Genomic DNA, 25,713 nt, shown 5'->3' on the forward strand with positions numbered 1-25,713 from the left:
TAGCAAAAATACATGCATATGGTAGAATCAGAAATGAAAGGAAAACATTACAAGGTCTTTCTAGTTCTTTATTTTGATCAACCATGTACACAATTTGAAGAATTAAGGAAGACCAATCATCCCATCAAAGGGCAAAAAAAGCATTACACTCACCAGAGTCTTTGGGGTTAACCTTGGGCTAAATGTGCAAGTACAATACGAGTACAAGCTTCAAGCACAATACAAACTCAACAGAAAAAGCCTACAGTCTTCTTTGCCTTAAAGAGGGCACGAGGTCTATTGTTCAGTTTCTGACCTTGCTTGCTTACACCTCCCCAACACGCCATTCGTTTCTATGAGTCCTTACAGAGAGGCTTGTGTAGTCTCAAGTACTGACACAGGATCCTCAGTTGTAAATCTCTGGGGAATCAAGGAAAGGGCGCTGAGGTTCCCTAGAGGAACTGCCATGCTTTTTAGCAACATCTAACAGGAGGCAGCTAACTGCTATTTGAGTAAGAGTGTTCCACCTGAAGTTATCTGCAGCAATTATTTTACGTTCCTAAAAATAAAGCCTATTCCAAAAGAAGAAAAGCTTCTTGTATGTAATTTGGAAAAACTGAACTCACAGAACCAGCTCTTACATCAGACACTATTATTACCTGAGGTGAAAACCTAAAATCACATTTTAACACCTTCCAGATTTTAAAGAAGTCTTCATTAGCACTGAACAACTAAACCCTTTTTCTCATCACTGAGTGAATGTTTGAGAGGAGATCAATGTGACTGATTCCTATTTTAGCATTAACTCAGCATATATACCAAAGATTACAGACTACTTCTTGATTTGAAAAGCTTTTATAAATAGCCTTCTGCAAAATATCTCATTTTAGTCTCATATCTCATATAAATATCTCATATTTTTATCTTGTATTTCTCATTCATCCAAGGCAAGACTCCTTAAGGCACTTAATATAATTTGCTTAGATACATCTTCTGGTGAAATATTTGATTTTAAGCTTCTGATGAGGCAAGTATTTTGATCTATCGTTGTGCACCTCTGCCTGCTGTTTGAATGTAATTCTTCATTCTTTTTCTCAATCTTACTCACTCCTCTAATTTTTACTTCTTTTTACTTTCATATGGGTTTTGAAGGCATTAACTGTGTTCAGTAAGAACTTATTTACACTTGATGTTTATTTTCAAGTTGGATGTTCCTTCTTAGATATAAACCTCTTTCTTCTTAGGAAGATTTCACACAGGTTTCTGTTTAAAAAGAAAACAAACAAAACCCCACAACAAAAAAACCCTGGAAAAAAACCAGTAGTAGTGAGTTAGGAAACAGAACAACAAAGTGATGTGAAATTGTGCAACTTGCATGGTGTCAAATTATGTATTAACCGAACATAATTCTCAGAAATTCAAATACAATCTATACAGTGTTCAACTATTTCTGTGGAATGCCTTCATTGTAAACTTTGACCCCTCCGGAACGTATGATGAAGCATTTCACAGTCACATACTTTGTCCTCTCCATTTCCCCAGTTTTTCAACATTTAACTGCTACATGTTTTCTTGATTAGGAAAAAAAAAATCCTCATTATTTAGAGTCCATTGTGTTTAAAATCATAATTGTTTGAATAACGAGAAGAAAACAAACAAACAAAGTCACTGAAGTCTCTTAGTTTCAGAAGGGTTTATTGTAGAACCTTGTAACAGTTACTACAGTTCAGCCTGTCGGAAGTTTGTGTGGGAAAAACCAGGGAGCATGACTAAGCACTGACTAGTAGCACATGTATAGGTCATGCGTCTAGTTTGCGTACCCAGCTGCGCTGGGTTGGCCCTTGCCAGCAGGTAAGCACCCACACTGCCGCTCACTCACTTCCACCCACCAGCGGGACGGGGAGGGGGGGCTAAATAGGAGTAAGAAAAGCAAGAAAACTCATGGATTGAGATAAAAAACAGGTTAATAGGTGAGGTAAAGAGAGAAAAACCAAGCATGGCAAAGGGAATCACTTGCCACCTCCCACAAGCAGGCCGAGGCCCAGCCGGTCTTTGAGCAACGGTCAGCTGAGAAGACAACTCCCCCACCATCCTTCTTCTTCCCCTACTGGTTTTTATCGCTGAGCACGAGGTTACATGGTGTGGAACATCCCTTTGGCTGGTCTGGGTCAGCTGTCCTGGCTGTGTCCCCTCCCCATCTCCTGCCCACCCCAGCCCACTCGTGGGGGCGTGGGCAGAGTGGCGAAAAGAGCGAGCCCTGAGGCTGCGCAGGCAGGGTTCAGCCACAGCCGAAACACTGGTACGTTACCTACGCTGTTCTAGCCCCAGACCCGAAACCCAGCGCCGTATGGGCTGCGATGAAGAAACTCCATCCCAGCCAGACCAAATACACCAATACAAGTTTCAATTTAATGTGAAGTGAATTAAGCTTAAACTTGGCTAGATTAAGTCTTGTGTTGGTATCAGACAATCGTAATTGACAATCACAAAGCAGGAATGGAACACAAGTAATCATGTAATTAGCCTCAACCAAACATGATTAGTACCAAACAGTATCGAACATCTTTTATATTCTGAAATGTGGCCCAGTCAGATTGTGCTTCTGAAAAAGAAGACTCCATTTTACTTGTAATCATTTAATCTAATTTATGTGGTAAACACGTTACAAATTTTCTACCTCAAACTTTGAAAATTTATTTTTTTAATGTTTTGTGGACCAGAAATGAGGTCACCTAAAGCAAAAACGTCACTGAGACCATTAACTCCAGTATTGTTTTTCAGCTCCGGGTAAAAAGCTTGAGACACATATCATGAAAAAATGAGAATATGGTAATTTTTTATGTCAGGGATATTTAAAACTTTAACAGATATAATACTGCTAGGATTAGGACAGCCACACTAATGGTCATAGTTCACATTTGTAACACATGCAAATAAGTCTTAGTTGCATTAAAGCTGTGTAACCACCCTGTGACCTTTGGTATTTATGTTTAAATATGGAAACTGTTACCGAGTCACGGGAAGAGATCTTCAAAGTATCTTTTAGTTCCAGGAGTCTTAGCTGCTTATGTACACAAATTCTAGTAATTCAAGCACGTTTTCACAAAGATGCTACTTCTCCAGTGCTTTTTTGGCCATGTCTAGAGGTGCAGGTAATATCAGGGAATGTGATAAAAGAATAAATCAAATTTTGTGCTCCACTATTAAGACACATGCTTTTTTATATTTTCAATTATTCTGTTTGTACTTTACTGAAAAAATATTCAGTATTTAACACAAAAATTTGTTCTCCAGCAGCTATATCATTTCTTTCAAAGGCATGAAGCCAAATGCAGCTAGGATAAAATTTCTTTATTTTTTGTCTTAAATTTGCACATTGTAATGAAACTGCACAAAAAATTTTTCATGTATTACCCATGCCACAAGCAAGGAAGTTTCTTAATGTTTTCTCTTTGAATGGCAGCTCCCTCACAGTTTTCAAATGTTTCTGGCCTCTTGCTCAAATGTGTAGATACCAAAACCATCAGATTAACACATTTTTTTTTACACATGCCATTTTATTCCATTTTCAGATGAGAATTCAACACTGTCAATTTCCCTGTTTATTAATAATGATGAATAGTTGATAAATCTGCTTCTTCCTGAAAATTTAGGCTTAAAATTACTTGCCTGATAACAATGGACAAGAGAAAAAAAGCAGGCAGTATCAGACGACTGAAAGAAAAGAAGGGACATATGATACCACAGGATATGCAAAACCACTGGAAGATTCTCAGTGTCTTGCAGATGGCTAAGTATCTCAGCTAGAAATTTGTAATACAGACCATATAGCATTGTTGAATAAATTCAACAGACTTGCTGGATGAACTATAGGCAAACATACAGCAACAATCAATAGAGTGGGAATACCCACATCAGGTTAATTTTCCATAGAGCTGCTGCTTTTTTTGTCAGTACTTTACACTTCTATAAACATTTCCCTTCCCACTCTAGAAGATGCTGATACTAATTTCCTACTGGTGTGTGAAAACAGTTAGAAATAAAGGTAACTGTACAAAGGAAACCAGAACCAGGTACGTGCAAAGCTCTGGGATGCTCAAGTACGCAAATGTCTGCTGGGAGGGAACATTCTGCAGCTTAGATGTGGTGATACGGAAACTTCTCTGTAACTACAGCGGATCACATCTCAGACACGGACGCAGGCACCTAGCACCGTTTAAGAAACCTGCCTGACCTCCAGCTGCTAATTCAGAAAGTTTTCAGTAGGTCCTGTGGCATACTTGCAGATGTTTTTAGTACTGTGGGATATGTAAAATAGTATAAGCCAACAATGATGTATGATTTCTAGAGATAACACCCATTTGAATAGAAGAACTGACGCAAATAACATAGTACTGTAGTATGATGGATACCTATTAAAAAAAAAAATGAACATTTTACTTGCTTGATTCTTCCTTGTAACTATCTTAATAGAATCCACAGTGTTTTAAGCAGAAGAAATTTAGGGAAAATTAGTATATGATATACACATTCCATTACTCTACCCTGAGTTATGAAGTCAAGTCATTGGAACTGTATCTATTCTAAGTTATGTAGTTTGTCCAGTTAGGTCAAAACAAGACAATGCAAAGTATTTTGAGCAAAGAAAAGTAAGCTTGTTTGGCACAACATTTTGGACTTTACAATGCATATACATTATCCACTCCCCCTATTCTTGTTGGATCTAAAGAAAATTTAGAGTGAAAGGCAACTAAGAAAATACTACCATGATACTGAGTTTTATTTTTGGCACTTGTGCTTTCATAGCACATTATTCACTGAAAAAATAAACTCACTATAATGCACCCTCAGGAAAAGCAGAAAGGCAGGAGTCTTTCTCCAAGTTTGAGAACCATGGCAAGTCTGCAAAGACATTTAGCATGCATGATCATTGCAAAGAAACTCTCAGGGCCTGTGCTAGAAGTTTAAAGGTAAAGTTTTGTGAGTTTTCCAGGAGACACCAATTTGCCCTAGAAAGGCTGGAAGGTTTTATTTCCAGCAAGGGTTCTCCTCCTGCCCAACAAAGCTGTCACTGCTCACCTGACAACACCCTGGTAGGGCATGGAGTCACTGAACAGACAACGATGTAGCACCAGAATACTCAGAGAAGTGAAATTGAAACAAATGATTTACGGGGTTTATGTAATTGCTTAAACCGATGCTCGCTTTTCACTCTTGCCACAGAAGCCATTAGGGCCAATCGGAACTCCAAAGCAATTACAGGCCGGGAGAGCTTCCCGGAAACCTCCTTCTTAAAAATTTTAACAGCAGTTTAGCTACTGGGAGGGACCTGGCGCGTTAATGGTGCCTACCAGGGCGCGGGGCAGGGCCACAACACCCGCCCCTTCGCCTTCTTTAGGAGCCTGCGCGCCATTTGGCGGGGCAGCAGGACACCAGCCCGACCGATGGCGCTGAGGGTCTAGCAGCTCCCCGCAGGACCCGCACCCCCCGAGAGCGCCACGGTCGGCGCAGCGCCGGGCGGTGCCGAGGCACGTTGCCATGGACACGCTTGTGGCGGACAGCAGCGCGGCCCGCCGCCGCCACGCACACGCTCGGCACCGCCTGACCACGCTCCTTCCCCAGGCCGCTCGCTTCCCTCCAACAAGATGGCGGCCTCGCCGCTCGCCTCCTTTACCAACATGGCGGGTCGAACCCCCATTGGCGTCCGCCCCTCCCCGCCGCCCCGCTATAGGCTGAGACACCAAATTTCCCCGCCCCCTGCCTTATACGGCCTCCCCGAGGTGGGAAATACATTACCCAGAACGCCCCGTGCCCGGGGTTTCCCCTCTTCCCTTCCTTTACGCGCCGCACCTCCCTTCGCCTCGCGGGCAGAAGGGGCGGGGCGTGGTCTCGCGAGAGCCCGCCGGGCGGGGGCAGGGCCGGGGGGAGGGAGGGAGGGAGGGAGGGAGGGGGCGCGGCGCGGGGCCGCCCTGCGCAGGAAGCGAAAGCGGCCGAGCGAGCGGGCGGGGCGGCCGCGCTGTGCCGCGCCGAGACCGTTGGCCTGGGCCCCATGGCGGCCGCGGAGGCGGCAGCGGCGGCCGCGCCTGCGGAGGCGGCGCTGGATCCTAGCGGGCTTTCCCCGAAGGAAGAAGGCGAGCTGGAAGACGGCGAAATCAGCGACGATGATAACAACGGCTTCGGGCCCGGCGGTGGCGGCTCCGAGCCCGGCGGTGGCCTCGTCAGCAGCAGGCCCTACTCGAGGCGCAGGCCGCCTCCCGGCCTCCGCGGGGGCATCTCCCTCTCCTCCTCCGGCCGGCCCTTCCCCCGCTCGCGGCACCAGCCCCCGCCGGAGATGGGGCACCCGCACGGCCACGGCGGGTATCGGCCCAAGGACTCGTTCCGCTCCCATCCGCCGCCCATGCCGGCGTCGCGGATGCCGTCGGGCTCGCACTCCGAGACGGGCCCCCGGCTCTCCTTCTGGGAGCGCAGCCACAATGCCCTGGACCGATTCCGCTTCCGAGGCCGGCCCTACAGGGGTGGAGGGCGCTGGGGTAGGAGCCGAGGCGGCGGCGATCGGGGAGGCAACCCTCCGGGGAGGCCGCCCGGAGGGGGAGGCGGTGCCGGATTCAGCAGCAGCCAAGGCTGGAGGGAGCCCTCGCCTCGAAAATGTATCCTTGAGACGTGAGAGGGAGTGGAGGCGGGGAGGCAGCGCTGCTGGGGTGGGTCTGGGTGTGTCAGTGCCACGTTACGTGGCCCAAAGCCCTGGGAAGGGGCGCTTTTTCCTCCCGCTGTGGCACTGGGACCTCCCGTAGGGGTAACGGGAGAAGGAGGTCCCAGTGCCAGGGGTTGGCTGGGGTAGCGGGCCTTGCTTCTCAAGGAGAGGTTGCTGGTAAACCGGATTACTGCCGTGACCTGGCTTGCAACCCGGCCGATCAGCCCTGTGTAGGGAAAAAGTGTAGCCTAAAACAAAGCCGTAGTTGATTGGATCCCAGGTGGCTGCTCTTCTAGCCCCAAGTGCGAATATTGTGAAGTGGGGTCAGTCTTTGGTGCGGGAGTTTTAATGATGTAATTAAAGTGTCACGGTTGTAAAGCTAAAACCCTAAGCTTGTTAATTTCCCTTATTGGGCAATGAAGGATCCGGTGGTTTTTCATTTTTACTGCCAGCCCTTCAGAGGCTGTTAGATCTAGCTAAAGCTAACTTTGAAGCTAAACCTAAGTTGGACTGGGATTGTACGCACAGAATGTGGTTTATATGGGAGTTTGCCTAACATAGGAGAGCTCTGTTTCTCTATAAAGCCATACCCAGCATTCCTTGTAGGGTGTTCTCCACTAATTGCTCTTAGAATTGCTTAGGTGACTTTTAATAAAGAGTTCTATTAGTTCCTCCTTTTAGCAGGAACTGCAAAAGTGATAGAAAAAGCTCCTCTCATTTTGCAAGTTTGCTGTAGAAAAAAACATGAAGAACTGAGGTCAAGTGTAACTTGGGGGCAGCCCGGTACTGAAACTTGATGTAACTGCATTGTTGCCTAACTAAAAATGTAGACAAGTGTAAAAAAAACCACAGAATGAAAGAAACAATGGTTAAAACCTATTATCCAGAATCTTAGTGTTTTATTGTCCTCCATACCAGTAGTCAAAGGATGCGTGTTGTTTGCTTGACTGTGGTGGTTGATCTCAGGAGCAGGAATTTTTCCTACTTGTGCCAGCACTAAGGCTTTGAAAGCTACTCATTGGATCTTTGTGTTATTTTTAGATACAAGATTATTTATCCATGTCAGTAATTTTTTTTTTGAACATGGATGGAATATGTAAACTAGTGATAAAGAAATGCTTTTATTTAATCCTATCTGGTAAAGTTATAGCGTTACTGAAGTCTTCATAAGAACTTTTCGTTAAGGGATCTTACCTTGAGAGGCAGTGAGTGAAGATGTGGTTTGCCCAAGGTTGTACAGTAAGACCGTTCTAGTGCTGAAAATAGATTTTAAGTCTCTTAATTTGCAGTGTTGCTTTAAGTATCAGAAAATGGTTACTTTCTGTATAATGAGTAATTTGCAGGGCAAAGGTATTGGTCATCCTAAACAGACATTTTGGCGCTTACTAATACTGATGTAGAGTCTCCTCCTCCCTTTTGATTAAAAGAGCATTCAGAAACTGATAATTCCGTTTTCAAGCCAAAACCAGAAAATGAGGGAGCCTTTTTATCCCCTGATACTTAAGATGCACTTTTCTGTTTAAACGTGCTAGAGAAGGTCCTAATACTGTTGCTCTTTATATGTGACGTTCAGTTCTTTATGGATCATATAGTTAAGGAAGATCTATGATTTTTCTCTCAATGTAAGTTCTTTTCTGTATTTTTCATATCTGTGCCACCTAAAGGAGTTGATAGTACAGTATTCTTAAATATTACAGTACCTCCCTGTTGCTAGTAGAGTAATGGAGTAGGGGCATAGTTCATGGGCATGTGAATTCAGAAGAGACCTTCACCTCAACTTGTACAAGGAGGCTTGTGGCCTGGAGTGGTATTTGGCATTCCCCCAGGAAAATGAAATGGTGAAGTGTCTAAAGAGAGATGACACTTTTTCTTTATCCTCAGAGCTAGTGCTTTGCACAGTGCTTTGTAGCTGTATGTCTATGAATGGAGTAGATGACACGGTGGAACGCTTCAAGAATTCCTGTTATTTTACTCTGGGTATTAGCTTTTAATAGGCTTTTCTCTTTTAATTCCCAGCAACTTCAATGTGAAGCTGTTGGATAGTCATTCTGTAGAGATTTTTGCGTAGAGAACTGTGGAATTTTGAGGCTAAAATGTGGGACCAAAATGTGACTTCCTGTTGACTTCTGAACTCTTCAAAGTGTACTCTTTTCTTCACTCCTAACCCTCCAGTTTCTGCAGTTGGTCTCTCTTTTTTTTTTTTTGTTGTTGTTGTAGTAGGATGAAGTTTCTCGAGTTGATTGAAAAGTAACTGTTGTTTTAATGTGTACGTGACTGTCTGTCTCTTAGAGCACTCCGCATAGTCTTGCATTCTGCATGTAGAACCACATATAAAAAAATTTTCTACATATGTGAAACACAATTTCTGTTTAATACTGTTGTGGGAGCTCTAGCAATTGTGTTACCCCAAGCACAAAAACATCTCAAAGCTTTGTGGTGTTACACAGCTCTAGGTGACTCTAGAAACTATTGAAGTATTTCGATGTCAACTAATAGTTAGACATATTTTTATAAATTAGCTTCAGACTCTCTATGACTCTAAATCAATAATGTAGTTATTTTGGAAGTAGAAATGTGTTGGAAGTGAATTTGGCAAATATGCTTATTATATAATTTGGTGTTATACTGTACACAGCTCTTAGTATTTTCAGCATATTTACAGATTGTTCTATTGCCTTCTGGTTTTTATATAGTTTATCTTTACTAGTTTCTGCTTTTTGTGCTGATGCTTGAGAAAGCGTTGTATAGCAAAACATTTCCTGATATTACGGAAGTTGCTTTTGTATGATACATGCCAAGATTTTTCATGCTTATGCTAGAAGTTAACATAGTGAAACATTTGAGTTATTGATGTATATTGCGAGCAGAAGGCAAATATAGTTATCTGTCTCGGGATTCAGTATGTGTGTGTTCAGGGGACACCTATTTTAGCTTTTAGTTTTACTCCATTTGTTGTTTTAAGAGATGAAGTTGGTGAAAAAGCGCTTCACATAACTGGGTGTGAGTCAGCTGTTATCACAGCGGGGTTGATACTGAAAGTCAAACGAGTCAAACCTGACTTGGTATCCTAAAAGACTTCCCCTCAAGCATGATTATTTTACAGGACAGTTTAGCTTTTCAAGTGTCAGGTTAAGGTAAGAAGTGAACCTCTAATAGTGAGAACTTTATTCTGGGTACAACTGCCTAAGAATGTTTCCATTGCCTGCCTTGGACAACATGTTGTCAAGAAAACCTATTCCTTGGGCATGCATGGACAACCTTTTCTGAGTAACTAGTAATTCCCAATCCTCTTTAAGCGTTTTTTGGATGTTTTGATTGCAAGTCTTTAGCCACTTTTTTTAATTCCCTTAAGATATTTATTATTCTGTGCCTTACCTCGTTTCTTGAGCTGTAGTTACTGCAGTGTGTAATTCTGCTGTGGCTAGACTCAGCATTTTATGAAAGGATAAAATGACTGAGAATGAATTTAACCTGACTTTTTCAGAATGTCAGATGGGGACTTATGAACTCTTGTGGAAGTCTGACTTTGTGGTGGGGAACCTTCTCAGCATTGAAGCTGTTGTGTCTGGGAGGGTGGTGTGAGCAAGACACAGGACTTCTCAGCAATTAATGAAATTCCTATCATAAGTAGAATACTTCAAATTGTTGGTTTGAGAAAATGTTTATTTAAGCTGCCAATATATAATAATGGAGCATCTTTTGCATGCTGCTTCTATTTATAAGGGATTTTTTTCAAGCTAGCCTTAAGGTAAGATTTAAAATATCTGAGAATGATCTTAAGTTCTGTTTGTCATAACTTAGTCTTCAGTGGTAATATTGCCACTGTTTTAAGGTTATTACATGTTCTTGTCTTAGTTTTCTTGACCAGTAATTCAGCCAAAACTTTTGGAAGATCGCCATCGAGAAAGCAGAACTACTCTTCTAAAAATGAAAACTCTGTGGAAGAAAGTTTTGAGGATCTGCTCTTGAAGTATAAGCAGATACAGTTAGAGCTTGAATGCATTAATAAAGATGAAAGACTGGCTTTAAGCAACAGGGAAGAAAATGAACAACAAGGTGATGATAAAACAGTGGACACTGAGGACCAAATAACTGTAGAAAATGACAGTATTACAGCGGATGCTATAAAAGAAGTATCTCCTGAGGAGAAAAATCCGGTTATAGCCTTTCAGGCATTTGAACTGAAACCTCTCAGACAAAAACTGCCTACTCCAGCTGAAAGGAGTAGATTAAAAAAAGGCAAAGAAGGAACAAAACAGTCATCACAAAAATTGGAAGTCACAGAATCTGGCCAAGGTAAATACTTGTAAAGTTCTTTTTGCTTGCCATTATCTGTCTATCTATTAGGTGTTAGGGGAAATTTTACTTTAATTAAAATATTAATTTAAAATTTATTTTAAATTAATTTTAATTGTTAAACCTTTTAAGTTATGGATTTAATGTACTTAACTCCTGTTGTATGGAATTCCATATAAACATGCTTGAAAGCATGTTCTTGGGGTTTGGGATTTTTTTCCCTTAGACTAACTGTTTGGCAGAAGGCATGAGGACAAGACGAAGGTTTTAGTTGCTGGTTACAGCAGAAACCATTGGCTTTCTCTGGAAATTTTCCTTCTGTTTTACCCTTGTTTCTTGCAGTAGCAAAATGTGGGGGCTTTTTTAGCAGAAAAGGTAACGTTTAGAGATGTCTTTTTCTGCATTTCATCTTTGTTATTTTTTTTCTTCGGTGTAACAAACCTTTATGAGAAGTTTTCACCAGAATTATTTTGGTCATTATTGATATTCACAAATAATGAAGAAATCATGGGCCAGAAATAGAAAGGATTTGTGAAAGACATGTAGCTGAGGGGTAGAATATGTATCTTGTCAAGGTAGTTCTCGACTGCAGGGCAAAGAGCACAATAGCTCAGACGCATGAATTTGCTAGAAACAGGTTAGCATGTCCAGCTGACCTGTGGTAGAAGTCCTTGAGCGTACTTTTTAAGTCTGCAGTGAAATAAGACAGGTAGCTTAAATTTCTTATTCTGGGGCGGCTTCATCTAGTTCTAGTGTCTGCTGTGATTGAGGGTGTGCTTGTGGATATCACATGTCATGTTATGTCAGCTAATTTGTCAGTGTGTGGAAACTATCAGTTTGAGTGGGAAGAGACAAAGTAGTAAATGGATGGATTAGGAATACAGGTGAGTAATTAATAGGACTATGAAGAAGGGTAGGACGAGAGCATTGAAAGTCAGAATGATTTATCTGTATCTTCAAAATGCAAATTTAAAGAAACTGAAAGAGAAGCCTGATGATTAGTAGTCAAATCATCTCATTCTAGGTATTTTTTCCCTGTATGTCTTTCCCATTAATAAAAAAAAAGAAAAAAATAGGTTCTGCTATTCTTTAAGTGGTAATGTAGTTTTTAATGGGAGACGTGAGGAAAAACAATGGGTCTTTACTATAGAAGTAAAATCAGTAGCCTGCAGGAAGAGAACATAGCAAGGCAGGAGTAAAAGAACTATTTAAAAAGCAAAATCGTCTCAAAAAAAAAATCCAACTTCAAAACTTAGAAACGCTGAAGTTGAAAATACAGTTCATATGATAGTGAAAATAGATGCTATAGTATGCATATTAAGAGCATTTTAATCTTTGTACACCACTCAAATGTATGACATAAGAATGATCTGAAAGCAGATAGGTGATGTGTGTGGCTGTTTATGACAATGTAAGACAAAGTAAAGAAACCCAGCTGATTTGAGTTATTGCAGGTTCATCTGTATCAAGTGAATATATACTCCTTGATTATGCATATAGTAGGAAATCAGCAAAATTTGTTTTTCCCATTATATTTATTTTTAAATGATGTGCTGGATGTTTCTTCATCCAGTTGGAGAGCTTGTCTTAAAACTCAGGGAAGTTTGTGTCTCTAGAATTAACTCTCTTTAGTCCAACTGCTCTGGCAGAGGCTTTACATTATTCCCTGTTTTCCTTTCCTTGTTGCCCATTAGTCTCTTCTGCCTGTGTTTTTGAAAGAGCGTTTTAGTTTGTGTAGTATGTCCCTGCATATGTCTGTCTGCGTCAAACTACTGTCCTGTCTGTGTCTCCCTACTTCCGTCCTGTGAACTGAATGATGGGATCTTTGCTTAGTGTAGTAACGTTTTTCAGTTTTCTTTTAGAGTACATATGGCTATTAGATACTATTTTCCTTCGTGTTGTATGTGTGCTTTTAAAGAAATGCCTGCATGCATGTACTAGCAGGAAGACCTTCAGTATTTGCCATGTATCATTTTTGTTTAGGTATAGGGTCTTGGTATATTTTAAACAGCACCTTTCTAAACGTGACTTTTCATAAAATGCTAGAAAGAGTAAAAGCTGCATGAAGTGCAGACTTATTTTCTACTAATTTGAATTGTGGGAAAGAATCTCTCTTTGAAGAAAGGCCAATATAGGAAAAGATCTTCAAGCTTCTCTCCAAATGTTTATTTCCTCCTTCTGATGCAGATAAACATATATGTGTCGTTATATGTAAGTTTTATGTAATTATAGCTTTGCTATAAATTATGGTAATAGTTAGTAGCTATAATTATGCAATAGTATGATATACAGCGTTATGTGTATTATATGTTAATGTGTATGTATATACACACTGTATAATAATCAGATGGATATATGGCTTTTGGGCAGTCTAACAAATTAATGCGACACCATCTTAATATTTAGAGGAAAGCATTACTATTTGCTATTACTTTCCATACAATAACTCTTCTATTTTCTTTTTACATGAAATGGAACAAGTGTGTTCTTAGTGCAGCTTTGGGCCTTTGTGTTTAATTCTGCAGAAGACTGACCAGTTACTCAAAATAGCTGCCAGTGGAATCTGAGATGCTCAGGACAGCAGCTGATACGAGATGGTAGCATAAAACAGATGGCAAGAAGCTGTCTTTTCCCCTTGTCTCCAAATCTGTTTTTCTCTGCTTCATGTGGAAGTGTGTCGACCTTATGACAGAGAATTCTTAAAAAATAACAAATCTTGTCTTAGGCTTATGGCTTCATGATGATGTGGATTTCATGAGACATGCCAAGTTTATTTTAGTGTTTGTTAATGGAATCTTATACATGCAACTGCTATTCTGTTTTACACTATGTAGCATGTATACTGATAAAATATGTTTGTATGGATTAAATTCTGCACATCACTTTAATGTAGCTCTGTCTCATGAGAAACAGCTCGCTCAAAAATATGGTACTTTTGTTTTGGAAGGTACAGAAGACAAAGAACAAACATCAGTGCGAAAGCTTAGCAGTTCAGATCTTACATCTGAAAAGGTAAGAAAGTATTTGTCCATAGATGAGGCATAATTGCATTATGATCCTCTGGCTTTTTCTAGATTGCAGTCTGGAAATGTTTTGGTAATAGAAACAGTCCATTCTTAAGGAATTGCACTTACTAGTACAGTAGGATTTTTAAGCTTTCTCTTGGTAAAAAATTTAGGGACAGACTTCAAAAGACTTTTTCAAAAAATATTTAGTTATTAAATGATGTTTCTTGACTTTTTGTCTTACTCTTTCTTCTCTTTTCTTCTCAAGAAGCTGCTTGATGATGAGGAGGAGATGTCTGAATTGCAACTTAGGCTTCTTGCACTTCAGTCTGCTAGTAAAAAATGGCAGCAAAAAGAACAACAGGTGATGAAGGAAAGCAAGGAAAAATTAACAAAAACGAAAAGTGTAACACAGAAAGTCAAAGCCAGTACAAAAGCACATTCAACAAAAAAAACTAGTGCTACAGGTAATAAGTTTAATGTTACTGAAATGGCTATCAATGGCATGACCTCTGAAATAGAAAACATAGTATGTTATGTGAAACAGTGGGCAGTGAGCCTTTAATCCTTCTAAAACCCCATACATCTACTGAAAGCTCTTGAAGAATCTAGGATTAGGGGGAACCGTTTAGGTAAGGTAGAGTTAATCACGTATCTTTTTATTTAAAGCCAAGCAAGCTTTGAGGAAACAACAGACAAAGACATCAAAGAAGATGCAGCAGCAAAAGGAACAAGACAGGCGGCAGAAAGAGGAAGACCAGAGGAAACAAGAAGAGGAAGAGGAGAGAAGAAAGAGAGAAGAAGAAATCAGAAAAATTAGGGACCTCTCAAATCAAGAAGAGCAGTACAATCGGTTCATGAAGCTAGTTGGAGGAAAGAGGAGATCAAGGAGCAGGGTAACAAATTTGTTACATGGTGTTCATATTCGGGATTCACGAGTGATTTCTCTCTTGCCCCCACTGGTTCTGCATCCCTTCTTCCCCACACCTCCTAAAAAAAAAAAAAAGGCAAAGCTCAAAGTATTTCAGTGTTTACAGTGTTTTAATCCCATGCTAGACAGGCATTCCCGTTGGGTTTGGTAGGATCAGTTTTGTATGAGTTGTACATTTGCAAGTCGGTGATAAAAGCGTTTTCCTCAAGATACTTTGAACGTTGTGATCAGAGCAGTCTGTAATTTAACACAACCCAAACTTTATTGGCTTTCTTCTCTTAGATTGCAGTTTTGTCTCCACATTTTCTAACTTTCTGTGTGCATACAACTTCAAGGGCTTGCTTCTTTCAAACTGTCATCTGGGGTTTGGTTTCTTTGTACTATTTTCTAATTTGTCAAGGTACAAAATATGCTCAGACACAAAAGATAATTACTTCAGCCTCATTACGGGATGACAGAATTGTGTCAAATTTATGAAGGAATGGAGTTACCTCAGTGGTTGTCATGCTGCACTTCTAGGTTATTTTCATTCCCTCATCTTGAGGTTTGCAAAAGGCACTTGAATCACTGTTGCTCTGTCTCTATAACACTGGTACATTACAGAAGAAATGACAGTGTTTCTTCAGTGTTGGTTCTTTCACCGTGGAAGCAGTACAGCTGCTGCAGCTAGATGCTTCAAGTGCTTGGAGCTACTGATGCTGTAAGGAGAAATGAAACTGCAACTAAGGGAACTGGGAGTCCCTATTTGAGGTCATGTTACAGGAGAGTCCCATTTATAATAATAATGAGTGGAAAATTGAGGTTAAAAGTGTTTAACTGTAAACAGCAGAAGTTCTAAAAGCTACCAAAATGCCTGCTGTATGCCTCTGAAAGATACAAATTGTGGAATCTAAGAAGTCATACTTACTGTTCTGCATGTTTTCAGTGTTCACTGAACATTAATTGGCATCCACATAGCGTTAGGCATTCTTTAAACAGTTTGATTCATTAGTTGACAGTCTCTGGGCATGTTTCACTGTGGTATGTGGCTCCTTCTGGGACAATAAAAGGATTTTCCAGCTGAGACATTAGAACAAGTTTCAGCTGAACACGCTTTTGTCATAGTGAAGATGACCCTTGTGCAATTTCGTGTTGTTTCTGACAAGGGTAGTTCAAGTGTTCTTGGTAATTGCAATGACAGATTAACAGAAATAACATTTAATTCTCTGTCAATGTTTCATAAATGTATAACCACAGCAGTTTACCAGGTACATAGAACCAATTTTTAAATACCTGTTAAGTCATTATGTATCATGACATGCCCCTGCTGGCTGCCCCCCACCCCCCCCCCCAATAAGTTTTAAAACTGCGTGTTAATTTGCAATGGATTTGATCAAAAGGTAATCTTCAGTTTGCTCTTTTTGTGCGAGCTAAGTAAATTGTATTTATAAAGCAATTCAAAGACAAAATTATTAGGGCCTGCTCTTCTAAAATTTACTTTTAATTGGTTTTCTCTAGAAGAATAGCATAAGACCAGCTAAATAAAATACGCTTTTTGTGTGTTTAGTCTTCAGATACGGACTTGAGATGGTCTTTCGATAAGCCGTCTACAGATAGTGCAGGAGGCATTTATCAGTATGATAATTATGATGAAGTTGCTATGGATACAGATAGTGAAACTAATTCTCCAGGTAAGACTGACTGACTTTTTTTTTTTTCTATGGTGATTGGTAGAAATATCTAAAAAGTAGGAACTGAGCTGTCATTTTAGAAGGAAAGTCTGTCTTTTGTGATATGGCAATTATAAAACTAACATTTTAAGGTGGGCTAATTCTGTCTTGTTTTAATGCTGACTCTCTCTCCTCTCAATCTCTGCTGTAGTGGTATTTTAGAGGTCTTCAATGTTATACTGTCCTCATTGCAGTACTGTGGACTTTATGCTTTTACATTCCCAACCAGCTGGGTAGGATGTAAGGGCCCCAGGGTATTGACTGGATAGACAGCAGCTTTGCAAAAAGTGTCCTGGGAGTCCCAGTGGCCATTAAGTGAGATGTGAGTCAGCGGTGTGGCTTTGGGTGATAAAGGCGAACTGCAGCCTGGGTTGTAGCGCTGTGACTATAATGGGTGAGTTGTTGAAGGGGGCTGTTAAACACTGATGAGACTGCATCAGTTTTCTGGTTTCACATTAGGAGAATGATAGTGATGTACTAGAAGGAGTCTAGCAAAGGACCTTTTTGACTAAGGGAAACTGTTTCAGGCCTGTTTTTCATAAAGTTCATTGGAGTCTGGAGCACTTGATTTGTGGGAAGGGACTGAGAGAGCTGAGTTTATGTTGAGAAGATAAGGCTAAGGAACGCTTTTGCTGCTGTCTTCAGCTAACTAGTGGGCAGTTACAGAGAAGACAGAGCCAAACTCTTCCGGCAATGGAAGGACAATGGGCCACAGTTAAATTGCGACAAAATAATTTCTGGTTAGATATAAGGGAAAACTTTTGCAGAGGATGGTCAAACACTAAGACAGGTTAACTTGAAATATTGTGAAATCTCCGTCCTCAAATATACTTGGCTGGATGAGGTCCTTAGCAGCCTGGCTTTGGGGGCAGCCCTGCTTTGAGCACCTGTGCTGGGGAATAGGTCTTTGAGGTCTCTTTCAGCCTAAATAATTTATTGACTCTGAGTTTGAGGTGCATTTCAGTTATTCAAATTTCCTTGTTCCATCTCAACATGTGGAGTATTGAGAAGGATTCATTAAGCATCCTACTTCATTGGCTGTTTTTATTCTCTTGCTTTTCATCTTCCATCTGTTTTTTTTTCTCTTCCTTTGTTGTTGGCCTTCCTTATAATTAGTTTGCTACAGTACTACACCTGCTGTTTTTGGAATGTCAGCTACATGAATCTTCTCTTCATGAGGCATTTCAAGCTCTAGTTTTGTGTTTCAGAATTCGGTATCATCTGTGCTCTTGGTCTGCTTATTTGTGTTGTATTTTTGGTAGCCAGTAATCAGGAGACTGTGAGATACCTGGTTTAAGAGGGTAGATTCTTGTGAATTAAATCAAATATGAGGGCTGAACCATTCTGTATCATTACTTTAGTAGTACTGTTTGGCTGTACTTGCATTTCGTATGTAAAATAGAAAAAGGACAGATAGCTACTCCTTATATACATAAGTGTAAGAAATAAATGCGCTGTGCTGTCTGGTGTTGCCTTTCAGATTGGTGCATGGTAAAAACATTTGTCTTCTGCTTTTGCTGTGTTGAATCAGTTGAAGTGTAAGCATGAGCTGGTGTTTAGTAGTTGCCTGCCAGATTCCTTATGCTCAACATTTTTTTTTTATTACAGCTTCTTCTCCAGTGCAGCCTCCTTTCTTTGAGTGTCCAATAGGGTATTACCCACCTCCGGTACCACCAATTTCCTTGCCACTGCCACCTCCAATTCCAGTAAGTAACTTTGAAAGGAGTTCGGTTTTGAAAATGTTGATAGTTCTTGTTTGTATTTTATTTCTAATGTTGTTGTGATTTAACCTCAGCCAGCAACTAAACACCATGCAGCTACTCGCTCACTCCTCCCGCCTCACAGTGGGTTGGGGAGGAGGATTGGAAAAAAAGCCACACTTATGGCTTGAGATAAGAACAGTTTAATCATAGACTCATGGAATGATTTGAGTTGGAAGGGACCTTACAGACCACCCAGTTCCAAGCCTCCTGCCATGAGCAGGGACACCTTCCACTAGACCAGGTTGCTCCAAGCCCCATCCAACCTGGCCTTGAACACTACCAGGGAGGGGGCAGCCACAGCTTCTCTGGGCAACCTGTACCCATGTCTCACCACTCTCACAGTAAAGAACTTCTTCCTAACATCTAATCGAAATCTCCCCTCTTTCAGTTTGAAACCATTACCCCTCGTCCTATCACTGCACTCCCTGACAAGGAGTCCCTCCCCACCTTTTCTGCAGGCCCCCTTTAAGTGCTGGAAAGCCACTAGAAGGTCTCCCTGGAGCCTTATCTTCTCCAGGCTGAACAACCCCAACTCTCTCAGCCTGTCCTCACAGGGGAGGTGCTCCAGCCCCCTGATCATCTTTGTGACCCTCTGCTGGACTTGCTCAGGCATGTCCATGTCTGTCTTACTCTGAGGCCCCCAGAGCTGGATGCAGTACTGCAGGTGGGGTCTCACAAGAGCAGAGTAGAGGGGGAAAATCACCTCCCTTGACCTTCTCGCCACACTTCTCTTGATGCGGCCCAGGATGCAATTTGCTCTCTGGGCTGTGAGCATGCTTTGCTGGCTTGTATTCAGTCTCTCATCCAGGAGCACCCCCAAGTCCTTCATTGCAGGGCTGCTCTTAATCCACTCATCACGCAGCCTGTGTCTGTGCTTGGAATTGATTTGACCCATCTTGTACTTGGCCTTGTTGAACTTCATGAGGTTTGCAGAGAAGTCTGACAGGGTTCCTCTGGATGGCCTCCCTTCCTGTGAACGTGTCGACAGCAACACACAGCTTGGTGGTGTTGGCAAACTTGCTGAGGGTGCACTCAATCCCCCTGTCTGTGTGGCTGAAAAAGATGTTAAATGGTGCTGGTCCCAATACCGACCACTGAGGAACTCCACCTGTCACTGGTCTCCACTCAGACATAGAGCTGTTAATTGTGACTCTTTGTTTGTGACCATCCAGCCAATTCCTGACCCACGGAGCGGTCCATCTGTCAAATCTGTGTCTTTCCAGTTTAGAGACAAGGGTGTAGTGCGGGACAGTGTCTAATGCTTTGCACAAGTCCAGGTAGATGATGTCAGTTGCTCTCCCTCTATCCACGAATGCTGTAGCCCCATTGTAGAAGGTCACCAAATTTGTAAGGCACGATTTGCCCTTAGTGAAGCCATGTTGGCTGTCACAAATCTCCTCCTTATTTTCCATGTGCCTTAGCATAGTTTCCAGGAGGATCCATTCCATTATCTTGCTAGGCACAGACGTGAGACTGACTGGCATGTAGTTCCCTGGGTCTTCCTTTTTCCCCTTTTTAAAAATGGGGGTTATATTTCCCCTTTTCCAGTCAGTGGGAACCTTGCTGGACTGCCACAGTGTCTTAAATATGATGGATAGTGGCTTAACCACTTCATCCACCAATTCCCTCAGGACCTGTGGATGCATCTCATCGAGTCCCGTGGACTTGTGCAGCTTCAGGTTCCTTAGCTGGTTTAGAACCTGATCTCCTACAGTGGGCAGTTCTTCATTCCGCTGTTCTCTGCCTTTGCCTTCTGCAGGTAACGAAAATAAAATATAATAATAAAAGATAATAATAATAATTGTAATGAAAAGGAATATAATGAAAAGAGACAAGTAAAGAAACCAAAGAAAAGGACAAGTGATGGACAACACAGTTGCTCATCACCTGCTGACTGATGCCTGAGCAGAGATCCACTCCCCCCAGCCAGCTTGCCCCAGTTTATATACTGAGCATGACGTCCTATGCTACGGAATATCCCTTTGGCTAGTTCAGGTCAGCTGTCCTGGCCATGTTCCCTCCCAGCTTCTTGTGTACCTGCACACCAGCAAAACATGGGAAGTTGAAAAGTTCTTGATTTCCTAGCAACAACTGAAAACATCAGTATATTATCAGCATTCTTCTCATACCAAATCCCGTACTGAATCCGAAACGTCGCTATTCTAGCTACTAAGAAGCGAACTACTAAGAAAAGAAAAAATTGGCTCTATCCCAGCTGAAAGCAGGACAAATACTAAAGTTACGATTAAATTTAGATTCTGGATTTGATACAGTTCTCTGTTTGGTGATTCTCTTGAGCTATCTGATAGACTTGCGGTTGTTTTTTTTTAAAACTTTTTATTTCTGCTGGTTTTTTGGCTGATAAAATTCCTGCTTAATGGAAGTTCTCCCTATTGAACTAAAATTTTCTCCTCATTGTTAGAGCTATGCTGTTTCATTACAGAAAGCAAAAAGTTGCCTGAAGCATGTAAGGAAAAATGAATTGGAATTGTTAGCGCAAGGCGACTTTGCCTCTTATCTCTAGGCCATGTATGTAGTTATACTTATTTTCTGACTTGTAACATGGGAGGGGAAACAACCAAAAATGTAGCTCATCACAGTCCTCCTTTGTGACTTTGTGAATTTTGACTATATGTTGTCTGTCTGCTCACCTAAGAGTCCACACGGAGATTGAATTATTATGTGTTTTTTCCCACCACTTTTCTTCATTGAACGATTGTTACCCTTCTTAGTAAAGCAGTAGAAAGTTGCCATTCCCTGCCATGACGACTTTGGAATTTTTAACTAAGGGAAATTGTAATTTTTTTAGCTAAGACAAATTCATAAAATTGTTCAAGGACTAATTTTTTTTTCTCAAGTAGCGTGAAGCTATCCGGTCAGCCGTATTTCTGTGGCTAGACTGTCTCTGCTTCTGAATTCTGATTTATGTTTTGTTTGTATGTCTGCACTACTACTACCCAAACGTAACCTCATTGTTTCCATTACCTTCTTTGAGTAATTACTCAAACTGTTTTATCAGGAGCCTTTGAGAGTGATCTGAATCCACTGCAGTTTGAATTAGTTTTAAACCGTGAAATAATTTAAGTCTCAACCTCTGCTGAATAATCATAAAGTAGTAGTAACTTTCACATGTCAAATACTTGTTTTCCTTTTTATTTCAGCCTGTACCGTCTTTGAGCCAGCTTTACATGGAGGGTATTTCTTGTGTTTCTCTTGAGCCGCCTCCACCTCTTCCCCCTCTTCCCCCTGAAGAGCCTGAACAGCCACCAAAACCTCCATTTGCCGATGAGGAAGAGGAAGAGGAGATGCTCTTGAGAGAAGAGTTACTCAAGTCTCTAGCCAACAAACGAGCTTTCAGATCTGAGGTACTCCATTGTCTTTTTCAGTGTAAACCTCTAGATGGCAGTCTTGACCAAAACGTAAATGTGACCTGCTAAGTGAGGATTACAGGTTTTTTTTTTTACACTGCCTTTGTGATGACTTCAAAAAAAAAAAAAATTAAATCTGAATTTCCATCACCCTCTGCCCCCCAAAAAAAACGAAACAGAAGTGACCCCAGAACACACTTTAAGTTGTAAATTGAAGCTTGTCTTTTATTTCTGAAGGAATTGCAAGACTTCAAAGTACGGAGAATCAAGTATGTTCAGGGGAATGGAGATTTTATTTCCTGAAAAAAAAAAGTTTATCAGCTGTCAGTTAGAAAACAAGACACTTAACTTTTGTTTCAACTTTCTAGCAAAGGGAGTTGGGAGAGGTTAACTATTTTGTTGTTTTGATTTGTTTTTGAGTGAGGAGCGAAGTTTGTGGCTTTGAAAATTTAGATTGTTTTTTGACCACATGAAAAAGGTCGCAGATCTCCTGCAGTTGACCAGTGAATAACTTGTGTGCCTTTTTGATAATATTGCAGAATTGCAAGATTTGTCCAATTTGGGTAGTCTGCCTAAATCACAATTCCAAGCTCCAATACATGTGTGGAACAATGTCGTTTATGTTTATGCTTTTTAAAATAGCTCTGTGTAGTGTGTATTTTTATGACTGTATTTTTGTTTTATTTTCTTAGGAAACTTCAAGTAACAGTGGTCCGCCTTCCCCTCCTGTCCCAGATAACCTGCAGTCTGTGCCAAGAAGCAATCTGTCTGCTGTCAGTATTAATACTGTGTCTCAGCCACGGGTACAAAAACCAAAGTTTGTTAGAGTACCGAGGCCTCCACGAGCAGTGATCACAGTAAGGAAATATTGGTGCTTTTTATTAATAACAGTATGAGTTGAAGTTGTCCTCAGTTCAAGTGAACAGCAGACTTAAGGTTTTCTAGTGATACAGCACAAAATGGTGGATCTTCAGTTAAACATTTGAATTATTACTAACTTTGATAATCCATATGCTCTTACAGAAGAAATTTGGTACTGAAGTAGGAATTTACATGCCAGCACTCATCTGAACTAAAAGGCTATAGTTCAATTTCTTTTCTGGATCAGCACAGACTAAAGGATGCTGTTCAATGGTAGCTGAGCCAGTCTAATACGCTCTTTGTTGTCAAAAAAGAGGCAGTCTTGCTCCTTCTCCTGCTCTTGGCCAAATGGTGTCTCCTTTCTTTTAAACTGGGGTCTACAGTGTCAGTCCTGTGGCTTAACTTATTCAACGCGCTTAACTGGTTAGAAAACTAACCTTAGCAGGGAAAAAAGTATGTTTCCTTCTAGGGGGAGGTGAATGTTTTTTAATGAACGGTGTGAGCTAGCACAAAAGTGGTGGCAGATGGCCTGTCTATGAGTGCGAGTGGAAGACAGGAGAGAGTATTCTCCTTTTCAGGTGGCAGACTTCTTACATTAGCTCAAGCCATATTCAGTAACTTGACCTTCATTTGAGCGGTTGTGAGGAGGTTTGTGTGGCTAGTATTTGATTTGTGATGTCTGCAGTCTCCATGGATTGCTGGAAATGCGTGATAAAAACATGTTTGCTGTGTTGTGCCAGACTGGAAGCCCATGTAATCTACTGTTCTGCTTATGGCAGTGAACCATACATAGTGGGTAGTTTGTGATTATTTTAACAGCACATCTTACAAAGCATGGTTTGTTGTAGCTCTTTCCCATGCAGACTCTCTAATTAATAGTATGACTGAGTCTGTACCCTTTGACTTTGTCAGTGGATGGTGTCTCTTAATCAACTATTTTTTTTTTACTAAATTTGGAGGAATATGTAGTGTCTTTGAGACTATTACATCATTATCAAATCTAGCTGTAGCTGGTCAACAGCTTTCTTGCTCGTAGATACAGACCATATGATCACTTGGTCACCTGATGCCATAGTGAAAAAAAAAGCTTATGATGGTAGAAATCTGAATGTTCCTATTTTGGCCTTTCTAAGGCCTACTTTACTTTCGGTAGGAAAGCTTAAAGTGGATGTGTTTTTGTGGTGTGGGTTTTTTTTGTTTTTTTTTTTTTTTGGTCTGTACCCATCTTCACAATCTACTTTAAATTTTAGATATAACTAGAATAATTGTTCAATTTGGGCGTGCTTATATATCCTTTCTATAATCATTTCATGTTTACTTACGTTTTTAAGGGTTTTTTATGTGTAAATACTAAACCTATTCTAAAAAAACCCTTAAACTGACACGTATTATACTGTCCTGAGACTTCAGTAACTGCTGTTGTATAATTGAGGAAGAAAATGTATTTCTGGGGAGCTGTTGATTTGTTCAGTAACATGTCTCTTACCAGCTGTGCAGTTGAAAGGCATTATGTAAATGTTAAAACCTGCAACTGGAATTCAGAATGCCTATTACTAAGGGTGATTAGCTTAGGTAAAACTGACAGATTAATACCTTATGTTTGAATCAGCTAGCTTGGCTAGTGTCTTTTTTATAAAAACTATTATAGAAACAAAGCATTTTGCATTTGTTATTTTTTTTAAATAGCTTGGGATATAGAATATATATATAAAAACAGATGTGTGTTTTAAAGAACTTATGGCCAAATAATGTTCACAGGAGACTAGTCACAAGGTATTTCTGTCCTTTCTGAAAACAATTAGATGTGAAAACAGTATCGATTACTCCTGTTAAAGCTTTTTAGAAACAACTTGTATTGAATGCTTATGGGTTTTGTAACTTTTGTAGTATTAAGTATTTCTTCCTAGAGCTGAAAAAAGTGAACCCAAGAATTTCATTTTGAACTGAAAAGCTGATAGTTTTTCTGTGAACATTGTTGGATATATCCAGAAACTAAAAGAAATCAGAGGTATAGAAAATGCAAATTCTTCAGGTTTTTGAAATCTCATTTCATAGTTTTGGGGGCTTGGTAGTCTTTGAATGTTTGAGTATCCTATACTGTATTTCAGAAGAGGTTTTAAATTTACAAACCTTGGAATTTCTTCCAAGGAGCTGAGGATCTCTGCATAGTGAAATAGCCTACAGTGTTAGTTTGCCTTTTCAATGACATCTTGTAACCCTTTCTCAAAGTAGTCATGGACACTCAGGGGTCTGTTCATCACAGACTGAAAACATGTCTTAGAATATTATGGGAAGATCCTGCATTACAGCTGAGGCCGTGGTTCTCCTGCAGTAGAAGCTTGTCTTACTGAAGGCAGTGTGGTGGTAGTTGCTTGGTGTTACTTTACTGATTGTTAAACATTTTTCTGAACCACATCAAAAAATAACACCTGGAGAAAAGCTGACTTTGACCTTTCCCACTACCAGCCTTTACACTAGAAGAAAAACAGGGAAGACGGAGACAGTTTCCCTTACACACTGTGCCAAAAGCAGCTTGGCAGTTTTGATCTTCTAATACCAAGAGCTGGTGATAGGGAAGGGATATATTTGGGATCTGAAGATGAGGAGAAGGGTGGGGTGCCTTGCCTGTTAATTTTGGTTTCCACAGAACTACAGCCAGAGAATATTTGTGAGGGGAAGACCAGTGCCTTGTTGTTTCTTGCACCAATATAAATAGGAATTTCACGTATCTGTGCTATGGTGGTGCAGAAATGATGCAGCTGTGGAAATTCTGAAGTAGTAGATATGATCCTTATTCTAAGAACTGTCCAGAAAGAGAATACAAAAAAAAGCTATTGTGAAAATTGTCTATTTTTCACTTTCTAAAGTGGGGTGTGTGCTCTAAGAGACACTTTGAGCTTTGAAGAGGTCCTGTCCTGAGGAAAAGGTTAAATGTATAGCTGTAATTGTCCAGACCTACATTAGGAGATGGGAAGAGTAGTCCTGGAGATGTGAACTAAGTTGCTTGTTTTCAAGCTCTAACACCAGAGCATTTGAGGTTAATCTAAATAGTCTGCTTGTTTCTGCATCTTTGTGCTGGAATTGGCAGTCACCTGATCTTCAGTCAGCTG

General features: G+C 40.7%; 2 protein-coding genes across 2 annotated transcripts in view; one reads left to right on the forward strand and one right to left on the reverse strand.

Moving 5' to 3' along the window:
- Window positions 1-871: 871 nt before the first annotated feature.
- THAP2 (THAP domain containing 2) lies at window positions 872-5,519 on the reverse strand. The gene is given in 4 exon segments (XM_086461938.1): window positions 872-1,014; window positions 1,017-1,122; window positions 4,553-4,687; window positions 5,331-5,519. Coding segments are annotated over 4 exon segments (573 nt in total).
- Window positions 5,520-6,028: 509 nt separating this feature from the next.
- ZFC3H1 (zinc finger C3H1-type containing) overlaps window positions 6,029-25,713 on the forward strand; it is a 45,464-nt gene continuing 25,779 nt past the window's right edge. The window contains exons 1-9 of the mRNA XM_086480242.1: window positions 6,029-6,626; window positions 10,547-10,966; window positions 13,914-13,978; window positions 14,240-14,438; window positions 14,641-14,867; window positions 16,449-16,572; window positions 18,220-18,317; window positions 21,536-21,739; window positions 22,435-22,599. Coding sequence (XP_086336368.1) covers window positions 6,029-6,626; window positions 10,547-10,966; window positions 13,914-13,978; window positions 14,240-14,438; window positions 14,641-14,867; window positions 16,449-16,572; window positions 18,220-18,317; window positions 21,536-21,739; window positions 22,435-22,599 — 2,100 coding nt within the window. The remainder of the gene's footprint in view (window positions 6,627-10,546; window positions 10,967-13,913; window positions 13,979-14,239; window positions 14,439-14,640; window positions 14,868-16,448; window positions 16,573-18,219; window positions 18,318-21,535; window positions 21,740-22,434; window positions 22,600-25,713) is intronic.

The sequence above is a fragment of the Leptosomus discolor genome, chromosome 1 (genome assembly GCF_034619465.1).
Source record: "Leptosomus discolor isolate bLepDis1 chromosome 1, bLepDis1.hap2, whole genome shotgun sequence".
Classification (NCBI taxonomy): domain Eukaryota; kingdom Metazoa; phylum Chordata; class Aves; order Leptosomiformes; family Leptosomidae; genus Leptosomus; species Leptosomus discolor.